This window comes from Ambystoma mexicanum, chromosome 12 (assembly GCF_040938575.1).
Source record: "Ambystoma mexicanum isolate Mex_15411 chromosome 12, UKY_AmexF1_1, whole genome shotgun sequence".
NCBI classification, from domain to species: domain Eukaryota; kingdom Metazoa; phylum Chordata; class Amphibia; order Caudata; family Ambystomatidae; genus Ambystoma; species Ambystoma mexicanum.
This window is the reverse complement of record NC_090936.1, coordinates 406,054,799-406,067,247: the sequence shown is the minus strand read 5'-3', so window position 1 is coordinate 406,067,247 and position 12,449 is coordinate 406,054,799. Positions and strand designations below refer to the sequence as shown.

Genomic DNA, 12,449 nt, shown 5'->3' with positions numbered 1-12,449 from the left:
CATTTGGCAGAAGGAACTTATAGATTACCCTAACGCAATGCTGCAGATTTCATGCAATTCGTCATACAGATGATCATATTGCTGAACAACCTCTAATTGACAGTTCAAGGCATCCATAAGGATAACCTGTGTTTCCATAAAACGTGAATCTTTTTTTTCCCCAAACATATGTACAAATTCCAACAAGAAACGGATTGCCTTCTTTTTTGTGCTTAAATAAATATTAGTTAAATAAAAAAAACATATTCCCACAAGGACAAATCCTGCTCTTCCCTGATAAAAGGGCATATTACATGGTTAAAAGGAGGAAGATGTTGGCCATTTGGAGTGCTCAGGTGGACAAAGGGGTGATTGTATCAGTGTAGTACCTTGCCAAACTTGGTCATCTATTAGGCCAAGTGCTTTATCTTTGTGGAAACTCAGGCAGTGCAGACCGTATCCCTTGGGGTCTGAAGGGTGTTTTGCAGTATTTGTATTTTTGTATTTGTTTAATATTTATATTGCGCACCAAACCCTGAGGTAGCTGGGCGCTTGAGAAACTTAGTTACATACATGAACAGGCATAAAGATACAATCGGGTGAGAAGACAATAAATACGTAGGACCCTGGTTACATATGGGTCAGAGGAAGCCAAGGATAACAGAGAAATGGTTATGTACATTGAGTCGATATCATACATATTCCGTGAGCAACAACAAGATATCTGTAACTTAGTGGTGAGTGGAGAGCCAGTTTTTTATACTGGCTTTGAAGGGGAGGAGGGGAAGGTTCCTGTCTGAGAGGGATGGGGATGGAATTCCATGGCAACGTTTGGCTGCTTGGACCGGGAAGCTAGCTCCTCCAGCGCTTTTGAGATTGAACGTTGGTACCACCAAGGTATGGTGGAAGGAGAAGGGGTGGGTGTATCCAGTGGAAATGTTGACAGTTAAAACATAGTAAAAAATGTGTGATAAATACATTTGCAGTAGAAAAGCTGCAAAGCAAACAGTAGTCGAACAAATGCAGCGGAAATGCAACCACAACTGCTGTGCTTTTAGTGTAAGCTTAGGGTTAAGGTGAGTGTGTGAATTGCCTGGCTAGGCTAGGGGTTAGGGTTAGAGTAAAGATTTCTGTTAGAATTAGAGTAAGGGTGGTTGTTAAGTGGTCTCTTGGGGTTTGCATAGGGGTACAGTAGAGTAAGGATTAGTCTAAAGGTTGGGGGTTATGGTAATGCTCGGTTTGTCAGTGTATGAATTTAGATTAGAGTTAAAGAAAGGGCTATGGAGTTTTGGTGAGGGTTGGTGATTTTTGGGGTGAGATACGAGTGCGGATACATCTGGGATTAGGGTAGAGTAAGACTTAAGGTAAGTGTTAGATTTGGGGTTAGAGTAAATCCAACATTGGCATGAAAGCAAAGGTTTGGGTTAGGGTAAGGGCTATGACGTTTTTGGAGAGCAGTTTATGGGGTTGGTGTTGGGTCACTGTTCATTTTCTATTCATTTTGTGTTTTGTACCATGCCGCATGCACATTAGATGGTTTGGATTGCAGAATCCTTATGGTGGGGGAAAGCCTTTTAGTTTGGGTTACAATACGAGTTGTAGTTGGAGTTAAGGCAAGGTTTAGGAATAGGGTATGCATCATTTTGGAGCACTGGCGATTTCCTTGTTTTCTTAGGGGTTAGCCATTATTGGGGTTATAGCCTTGTACATTTGCCTGTTTAAAAATCTATTTATTTGGTGACCTTATGGCTGCCAACATTTTCACACTTTTCATTGCTAGTAGAGAATGACCTCATTTTGAAAACTACTTTTTGCGGACTACATTTTCACATTGCTTCATTTTCCTTGCATTATTTCTGCATAAAACCAGGGTGCGTTCATCTGCACTTGTGGGCTATGGGTTGATACGTCTTGTTGTTTTCCATGGTGGACCTTATTACTTTGGCCTGAAATTTTTCATGCCCCATCATAGTATCACCTTACTTCCCCTGCTTCCCTTGCTGTTTCATACCTCACCTTCCCTCCTCTTCTGGTATATTATTTCTCAAGAGGATTTACCATGGAGGTTACCTCTTAGTCTTGGAACTTCAACAGTGTACATTTTGTGAATATTTTGTTGGTTATATGGTTTGTCTTAGCACCATTGATGCGAAACATAATAAAAAGATGTTGAAAAAACAGAATAATGGCGGTCTTTGGACCCCTGGTTCTTTAAAGCAGTTACCTCTTCACAGACTTTGTGCTTTTCATCATACCTTTTAACTAGTCTTTTCTGAAATCTCCAGTCGTAAATCCTGAGTTATCTTCATGCTACAGTCAGTAATCCAACCCATCCTTAAACAGAATAGCCCTTCACCAAAGTTATGAGAATGTGATCCAAGGAAGATCCTCCTAGACCTGGAGAGAAGTGGAAGGCTGTCTGAGTTCAGCATTCTCTTGCAGGTGACTATCCAGCTATGTGGAATGTCTAATGCAAAGGCAGCTTCTTTAATGTTTTACTATCCTGTGTTTTATCCTTTTGGCTGTCTCTCCTGAGACTCCACTGCAAAGAAGGCCACTATATGTTCTTACCTTTTGGTTTACTCCTTGTTCCGACCTCAGCTACTCTGCACTGATGTCGCCCAATGTGGCAGAAACATGTCAGGGGGTGCTTGTGGTCTCGTGCAGAAAGGATGTGACCTAGCAGTTCGGGCTGGATGGACCCTATTTGGGGTGTGACCAAGCCTGATTTGCATATGGTCTTTCCCCTTCTGTAATCGTTTGGCATGCTGAAGAACGATTGTTTGGAGGGTTGCCCAGAGCAATGCCAGTGGTTAGGATTAATTCCAAACCTTCCAGCCTTCACCTCTTTTGTTTTGCACCAGCCTCAGAAATAAACCTTGTTCAGAAGCTTTTATGTCTGTATGTATGCACATGTCTTTTCATCCCAATGCATGATAGGGGAAAGATTGTCTTTCCTCCCATATAATGATTGGGGATAGTGGCGTGACTGACCTCCCCTCTTACTTGCAGTGTCTTACATGCATACAAGCTTAGGCGATATGGGAGGGGCCATGGAGGGCCCTCCCGTCCTGCCCGCCTATGTACCATCAGTGCTTGTTGCACTCCACAGCTCCTAGAGAGTCCCCCAAACCTCAGCCTCTGTTAAATCTAACAACTGTAAAAATGAATTTGCAAACCTGATTCTCAGGGGAATCGACACAATCATAAGCAGTGCATAGCCTTGGACGATTTATGGTCGTTTTTACAGTGGTGGTGAAGGTGGTTGCTTTAGAAACCTGAACTGGCCCATTTTTGGGGGTTTTGTTATTTTGCCTTGCAACCATAACATTACACTTTTAAGAATTGAACTGTTATCCCCCGAATTTGAATGCTTTGTTTTAGGTTATATTTAACCAGAATGTCCCTTGTTAACCAATGGTTTTTCACCGAATTAATATGAATTGTATAGCCCTATCACTGAGGGGGAGGGTCTAGCTTGTTGAGTTCTCAGCCCTGCCCAAGTCCCAGGCACCTCAGGGGCAACTTAATACTGATCACCGTGGGATCCCGCAGGGTTTCAACCCAAGATGCTATGTATGGGTAAAGCAGTCAGTTAGCTAAATGATCTTTAGTGATGGAATACCCTAAATGGCGGATCACTGTCGCTTCTAAAACAAATTAAATCCTTTATCTTTGTCTAGATTTCCACATTTGCGCAACCCAGCCCTTCCTAAACCTTGTGAGGGCCTCCCACAAAGCAAAGAACCTACTAAAACGTAATTATTAACAAACCTTACCATATGAGGGAAGTATTCAGATAATGTTTGTAAGTGGGTCCGTTTTTCTCCGGTCTGTTAAAATCAATTGTATTTTCTAATTGTATTCAAGTAAAAGTGTCTAGTCGTTATGAAACTGAATCATATTTTTTTTTACAGATGGTCTATAACTTGAATGAGCGTTTTATTTGTCCGTGCTATGCCCTATGCCCTTCTTTTGATCAAACAGTAGAAGAGCCTGATCTTATGGTGTGTTGCTTCTAGTACTGCTTGATTAGAAGCGATCAAGAGAGGACCTTGTAAAAAGGTCAGCATACCCCTTGCTGCGGCTTTGTTTTGGTGTACTGGCTATTCTTTTGGAGAAAATTGTCTGTTCAACACTTACCTAGATCATGGTGCAAATTTTGCATTTGTCATTGGCAAGTGATATTTGACATTTTGCAAGTAAGAAATGTTGTGCTGTGCTTATGTATAGAATTCAGGTGACAAGTGAGTTTTGTATGGCTGGCTAATAGCTTGCAACGTGAATGTTTGCCCCCTGACCTAGATAACTATATAATGTCAGCAAAGCAAGGCAACATCTTGAGTAAAGACTCTTTCGCATGTGGTGTTTAATGTATACTCCTATGTCCTGTCCCCTTTCCTCCATACTTATGGGACATTCCTCTGTCCTGTGGGATGAGACCGGAGCACTTTGTAAAAAGTATCACATTTTTCAAGAATTTGTCCTTCCTCTCTTTTTATGTGGGGTACCGCACACAGCCGTAACCCCGGCCTCCTTAGCAACGTCCAGTGCATCGTCCATCAGTCCTTTTCTCCGCACATTCGGGACTGGATGCACTTGCATCTTCGGAAGATTTTTTCCTTCCAATGTCCTTCTCTCCTGCTCCGGTTTAGCGGTCGTGTAGTAGTCCGTCTATGCCAGTTCGGTTAGATTTTCCTTCTTGTTCTTCTTGTGAGCGACGCTTCATTAGAGCGGATCCCCATCCTCTTTGTTTAGAGTGCTTGGGTCCGGATCACCGGTGGGAATCGTGCTTCTACTGCGATTCCCTTTCGGTCCGGGCACTACAAGTCGTTTGGAGCGGTAGGAGGAGGATTTTCAGCGTGTACCTCCCCCGCATTTTCAGAGTTTCATCGACGAGATGAAGAGACGCCCGTTAAGTTCTTCAGTTTTTAGGGTACCCTGACCGGGGGACTCCTTCCCGCGGTCTCACCGGTCCGGTGGGGCTTCAAAAGCTCTGTTACCAGGGTTTCCCCTGAGGTGCCTTTCAGGCCTAAAAATGGTACCAGAGTTTTCTCTAACGGCTTCTGTAAGGGGCCTGCCTACACTGGATCACAATCGGAGGCCCCTCCTGTGGGGGCTATTCAACAGCCCAGTTATACTGAGGTTGGGGGGTACGAGAGCTTGCTTCGAGGGCTCCTTGTCTGGAGCTTCCCATACAGATACCGGAACGCGCCCTGAGGCCTTTGTACTGAACCATGGTTCGAGGCCCCTCGTGATGGAGCTGTTACTGGACTCGGGTCCGAGGTTCCTCTGTCTGAGGCTAAGGTGACCGACAGAACTGAGAGGCCTGTCAAGGTGTTGTCGGTGAGGTGGATTCCTCATCGTTCCCGCCCTGGTGGTGATACCGGTTCTGTTGAGGGGGCACAGAGTGAGGTCGCTGACCGTAATTCCTCTGTTACCGGCGTGGCCAAGGTTCCTCTTTTAGAGGCTAATTTGGCTGATAGTGTGTCTCAGAAACATCCTATGCCACACAGTACCAGCTCTGCCGAGGTTCCTGTGTCAAAGCTAAAGTCAAGACCCCTGACCCGTCTGTGGAGACCCCTCCCTCACTCACACATGTGATGCAGTTCTCCTCAGGCGCTGACAAAATGGCACTCGTTCCCTCGCGATCTACGGCGGCCATTTTGGACTCTTTCCTTACACCTACGCCATTGGAGTTGGGTGCTTGGAGCATTTTTTCAGGTGAACATTGTTTTCCTTGTGCGCCGTTTTGTCCAGCTTATGACTGGAATGTTAGGATGCCATTACCATACACGGTCTCGCTTCCTCGACCTCTGCGCCATTGATCTATGTTAATCCAGCTGGAGAGGGCCCTTCTTGGCAGGCCTCTCCCTTCCAGCCCTGGAGCTACTCCTCTCATGAAATGCCTCCGCCCGCCCCAGTGTCTAAGCCTTTGGCGGAGGAAGCCTTTTTCGGAAAATTTCAGAAGCTCATGCACTCTGACCCCATGAAGGAGTATTTTAGAGATCTCTTTAGCGAAATTTGCCCCCCAGTGCCGACGGTCCCTGTTGTAGCTCCTGTTGTTCCGGCATCTGTTCCACCTCCACCTCTGCCGATTGGCCCACCTCCAGCCCTTACGCCCCTGCCTCCCTTGTCTCCAATAGACAAGACTTTGGCGGAGCCAGATGTAACGCAGGTTGATTCGGACGCGTTGGTTGACACGCAAGGGGATCAGGATGTTGATGACCAGCCCCGCTCTGAATAGGGCGTTCCATGACCGGGCGGGTACTGGACATGATGGCTCTTCTGGATGTTACAGTACCTGAGGCATCCCCTCTGTAAGAATGGGTGCTTTCTGGGGTGTTCAGCTTGTCTCCTCAGGAGCATACCGGCCTGTTCTTCTAGAAGGATGTTTTGGCCAAGATCCGCAAGGTCTGGGATCAGCCACACTCTGGACTGCACGTTAACAAAAAGATTGACGCTCGTTATAGGCTTCATACCTCAGAGGAGGTAGCCTTAACGTCTTGACCGCTCCCTTCCTCCACATTGGTGGCGGCTGCCACGCTACAATCCAGACCGGCTTCAGCGTCGTCTACAGCAGCGGCTCAGGTTCTGGCCAAAGAGGACAAGCTGCTTTACTTTTTGGGGAGGAAGATCTTTGCTAATTCGGCCCTGGAGTTGCGCCAGGCGAACGCAGAGCTCATATTAGAGGGGGCAAATATGAAAATGTGGAAAGGTCTGTCAGAATTTGAGGAGTTAATTCCTGCGGACAAGCTGGACGATTTTAAGGCTGGCTTGTCAGATGCCAGAGTCCTGGCACAGGATATGCTTGTGGCTGCGGCGCATCATGTCGACACCTTGGCTCGGGGCCTCATGCTTGGTGTGGACAGCTCTCGTCAGGCTTGGCTTCATGCCACAGTTTTCCAAGGAGGTTCAGGATAAAGTTCTGGATCTGCCCTTTGACGGCAAAGAACTGTTTCATTCGTCAATGGATGTAGAGCTGACTAAGAATAAGGACAGCACCCAGACAGCCAAGTCCCTGTCTGTTCTGGTGAAACCCCCTTTCAGGGCTCGGAGAACGCCCTTGCAGCCTCGGTCCTCCTCTGGTTTTCGGGGGTTTCTGGATCGAAAAACACAGAGTTGATCCTCCAGCTGGAAACTCCCGTCGGCGTCAGCAGCGAGGTGGGTTTTTCTCTCAGTCCTCTGCCGCCTCCTCAGGAAGGGGTCTTGCCACGAGAAACCTGCTAAATTAGGTTTGTCGGCACTCGCACGAGATCCCGGTGGGAGGGCGCATTGCGTCTCACTGGGAGACGAGCAGACCATTACCGAGGATCGGTGGGTCTTGTCTGTTGCTCGGGCGGGCTTCTGCTTGCTCCTACCCCACCCATCAATCCTCCTTTCCAGCAGTCGTGGACGCCCTCCCTCAGAGCCGAAGTCCAGAAACTTCTGGATCTCAAGACGGTGGAACCCGTTCCCCTAGGGGAGTGAGGGGAGGGCTTCTACTCTTGTCTGTTTATGGTGCCGAAACCTAACCAGGCTGGCCTGCGCACCATCCTAGACCTTTCCCAGTTCAAACTTTCTCTCCCCAAGAGAAATTTAAGATGATTTCACCCGGTCAGATAAAGTCCTCTCTACAGAAGGGCGACTGGCTCAGCGTGGTGGACCTTCAGGATGCTTATATGCATATCCTCATTTGGAGCCTGCATCGGAAATACCTATGGTTTTCCAAGATGGGAGGAGTTTTTCCAGTTTCGTGTGCTCCCGTTTGGTCTCAGCTCGGCACTGCGTTTTTTTTACGAAGATGTCGTCATCGCAGCTTATCTTTGGCTACAGGGTATCCATGTGTAACCATATTTGGATGATTGGCTGCTGCGCAGTCCTTGTACACTGAAAACCTTGAGCAACCTTCAGTCTCTCCTCCAGCTCCTGTTTCACCTTGGGCTATCAGTGAACTGGCGGAAATCCTCCATGACGGTCTCTCAGAACTTGATTTTCCTGGGTTTTCGTTGGAACATGATGGATTGCAGAGTGTACCTGGCTGTGGCCAGAATGGAGGTTCTGTTCGCCACGTGTCGGGTGTTTATGCAGGCAGAGAGCATGTCGGCCTGGTGGTTCCAGAGGCTTCTGGGCCTCATGGCTTCGTGCGTGCTGGCTCTTCCTCTTGCTCGTCTCAAGATGAGGCAGACGCAGATGGCTCTTCGGAGCTCATGGCTTCAAGCAGTGGATCCAGATTCCAAATGATACTGGTTCCACCTTTCATGAGGGCAGACCTCTTGTGGTGGTCGTCACAATGGATTCCTCCCTTCTGGGTTGGGGTGCGACGCTGGATCATCTTCAGGTTTTTGATCTTTGGTCACCACAGGACAGACAGCTTCATATAAATTATCTGGAGCTCCCGGTGATATTCCTGGCGCTGAAAGCCTTCAAACCAGGCATTGTCAACAAGGTGATCCATGTCCGCACGGACAATGCATTGTCCATGTTCTATATCAACAAGGAGTGGGGTACCAGATGTCCCCTTTTGTGGATCTTGCCATTCAGATTTGGGAATGGGCCATTCGGCATGGTATCTGGCTGGTTGCAGTACACATTCTGGGCCAGCTGAATGTCACTGCAGATGTCCTCAGCCGATGAGCAATTGTTAGCTACGAGTGGGAACTGAACACGGAAATCCTTTCTGATATTTTTCGCTGTTGGGGCACTCCAGAAGTGGACCTCTTTGCGACGTCTACAAACAGGAAGCTTCCCCTATATGCCTCCAGGAACTGGCTCGGAGCCTCCTCACTGGGGGATGCTCTCGAAATTCCATGGCACAAAATGAAGGCCTACGCTTTTCCGCCCCTTCTCTGATCATCAGGCGTTTTGCAAGCTAAGGAACACAGTGAATTGCTCCCTGCTGTTCATAGCCCCTTGGTGGCCCGTCAGGTTTTGGTTTTCGGAGCTTCAACATCTATCGGTGTGCCCGCCGCTCAAGCTTCCGCTGGTACCCGATCTGCTTCACCAGTGCGATCAGCAGCTGTGGCACCCCTCCCCACAATCGTTCAGCTTGGCGACCTGGTGCCTGAGTTCAGATTTTTAGAGCGTTTCAATTTGTCTGCGGATAACATGCGCATTATTCAGGCAGCCAGGAAACCCTATACAAGATCTCAGTATAGAAGTAAATGGCTTCGGTTCTGCCACTGGTGTTTGGCTAGGCAGCTGGACCACAGGGAGGCAACTATCAACATGGTCCTGTCTTTTGTCTCACATCTGCCAGAGTCTGGCATTCATGTCTTGTCCTGCAGGACTTATTTATCGTCTGTTGCCACTTATTTGTTCACTGACCAGTGCTAGTTTTCACTGTCTAATACAGTCATTAAAAGATTCTTTGCAGGCCTGATGCATCTTTATCCTCCTGTTTGCAACCTGCATCCAAGGTGGGATTTAAATGTGGTCCTTACGGCCTTGTGTCATAAGCCTTCTGAGCCCATGTCTACTGTCGATTTTAAGTACCTTTCGTGGAAAGTGTCATTTTGGATTGCTGTGACTTCGGCAAGGCGTGTAAGTGAGCTTCAGGCCTTGTCGGTAGAGCATCCACTCTTTACCTTTCATAAGGATAAGGTTGTCCTGCGGACGAATTCCTCCTTTCTTCTGAAGGTGGTCTCTGATTTTCATTTGAATGTCAATTTCATTGCCTGTCTTCTTTCCAGACCTGGCCTCGGAGGCCGAAAGGGTTCTGCACTGCCTGGACATTATTAGATCCCTTAAGTTCTATCTGGATAGAACATCTGAGCTTAGGAACTCTTTGCAGCTTTTTGTGACCTTTGGAAATCTGCAACAAAAGCCGGCCTCGAAAGCAACCATCTCCCGATGGATCGCTGCCTGTATTTCTGAGGCATATACCATTCAGGGTCTTCGGGACCCCAAAGGATATTCATGCTCATCTTGTGCGGGGCAAGGCGGCTGGCGTTGCCTTCCAAAAATATGTTCCCTGGAAGACCATCGCAAAAGCGGCTACGTGTGCCTCTCCATCAGCTTTTTGGAAGCATTACTGTCTGGACCTGAGTTCCAGGGCTGATGCTCATTTCGGTTAAGCTGTACTTAGGAACCTTTTTCAATAAGGAGTTTCCATGCACCCGTAATTCCTGTGAGGAGTACTTGGGAATCTCCCATAAGTATGGAAGAAAGGGGACGGTACGTAGGAGTATATTAAAGTTACTCACCATAGTAGCTACCTTACTCCTAGTCCTTAGTCCCCTTTCCTCCCGCCATCCACCTCTAAAAAGTTTCCTCTGCTATTGCTTAAAAGTCTTAGACCTGGCGATAGGAAAGGACTGATGGGGGTTGCGCTAGACAGAGCTAAGAAGGGCGATGTAACGGCCGCGTGCGGGACCCCGCGTAAAAAGAGAGGAAGGACACATTTTTGAAAAATGTGATTCTTTTTACAAAGTGCTCCGGTTCCGTCCCAAAGGACGAATGTCCCATAAGTATGGAGGAAAGGGGACTATGGACTAGGAGTAAGGTAGTCACTACAGTGAGTAACTTTAATAATACTAAACGGTTACATTTATTTTTAAATTCTTTTTTGGCAGATCCAATTGACGTTGTAATTTTTTAATGTTTCTACATAAAATCATTTCTATTGTTTTTTTGCAGTCCTACAAGATCATCAATTTTGCACCAACATTATTACAGATCATTGTTTCTGACCAGGTTGAATTTCCTGTGCGTCAGGCAGGTGAGTTCTTACATTATGCAAATCTAACAGGGCGTTAAATCGCCAATGTTCTCATGCTAGGCTGCTATTTTAGATCAAAGTACATTCTCTTTGAGTGGAGGGTGCAACCTTTTCTACCCTTACCTGCCATGGTGAAATGAGTAAGTCTGTGATTGTAAAGACAACACATTTGTTGTAAATGGCTTTATGCATTTTTATTTATTTTTTGGCACTTATTCAATAAGAACTCTGTCTAGAGCAGGGACATTATTTCTTGCATGCATATTTAGTACTCAAGTTCTAGGACTATTTGTATACTCAACAATTGACATTTTACATACAGACCCCCAGATATGCATGTGCTCCAAGTGAAAATGGACTGGGCCTATTTTTATTTCGCGCCATGCCGCTGCCTTGTTCTGTAGCTCTTTCACCGTGGCCTCATTTTTTTTTGCCTGAGTCATGTTTGAAGACAGTGTGTTGAAATGGCACTCCCCATTCTCTGTTATGGTGGGGCTGAGTCAAAGAGGACAAAGATTATTCGGCCCCTACCTGGTGCGCCGCCCAGAGTGCGGAAGGAGAGGGATTCCCTGAGCGGGTAACCCTCTTTGAAATGCAGTATAATTTTTTCACCTGAGAATGTCAGAATCTCAAACTGCACAACAGATTTACAAGTCGCAACAGTGACTTGCCCGTGGCTGGGACGTATCACGTAGGGAAGTTAAACCTACTTGTACGTCCTTAGCAGACTCAAAATACCCATATTCTAGAGAAGGAAAATTCCAGACTGGCTGCTGTTCGCATGGCCAATAGGGAACGGCACACTGGTTCGCAAAGCGAACACAGGTAGCCATGGAGCACTACAAAGTGGCCATCTGTATTGCTCTCCCCAGAGTGCACGGAAAAACAAAATCACCAATGCAATTATAGAGCAAATACTTTGAACGCAGAAAGACTCAATAACTCGCAACCACACTCTCTTAGAAGATAATCGGCACTTATACGGCTATTTATTCAAAGCTTAGAAGCAACCAGTGATAACATAGAAATAACTCACAGAAGTAGCATAGACATAAATCACAGAAGAAGCAAATAATTCAAAAGGAAATACATCACTGTGAGCGTAACTGGATTCCTCATCTCGTCCAGAAGCGGCTGGAAGACCCCGGGAACAGCCAGGCCGAGAGCACCACAGCTCACAGGAGTGCCGGACGTAAGCGTCCTCCTCCGGCTGAAGTCTCACCTGACCATCTCCGGGTTTCCGCATATATACACACTCCGCAAAGGGGTGGCAGTTCTCGAACCTTCTGGAAATGGCACTTGCGCAGTTGATGAGCAGCCGTCGGTTGCCAGCTGGATCAATCGAGAGCTACCCTCAAGGAGCAGAGTGCCCCCCTCCTCTAAAAACACGCTCCCCGGAGAACAGTAACAAACCATAACAAAGTTAGCTTTCTCAGCAGAAATGTTCTTGACCGCATACCAGGTTTGGAAAACATGTTTTCCTCAGCACCGTGAATCTAACACTCAGCAAAATGTGTGCAGCTTTTCACTGCGGCATGAAGTAAATATCCATCATGGCTCCGAGCGCTCCCAGAATACCAGCGCCATTTTAGTTTAAGCATAACACCATCATACAAACAGGGAATTCAAGAAGGTGTTGATGGTATGCCACATATTTAAATACGTGGGTTGCAATTTAGAATAATGAACGCGATTTTCTTCCTTCCCAAAACACAGGGAACACTAATGTTTCATATTGATACCCAATTAAGAATAAAATGGAGAAGGGGCC

At 46.8% G+C, this 12,449-nt stretch overlaps 1 protein-coding gene across 2 annotated transcripts in view; it reads left to right on the top strand.

Moving 5' to 3' along the window:
* Positions 1-12,449, top strand: part of IPO8 (importin 8) — a 2,228,954-nt gene that overhangs the window by 159,080 nt on the left and 2,057,425 nt on the right. For both annotated transcript variants that reach the window (XM_069628533.1, XM_069628532.1), the window contains one exon: positions 10,597-10,678. In XM_069628533.1, the coding sequence (XP_069484634.1) occupies positions 10,597-10,678 (82 nt within the window). Of the gene's footprint in view, positions 1-10,596; positions 10,679-12,449 lie in introns of those variants that run through there.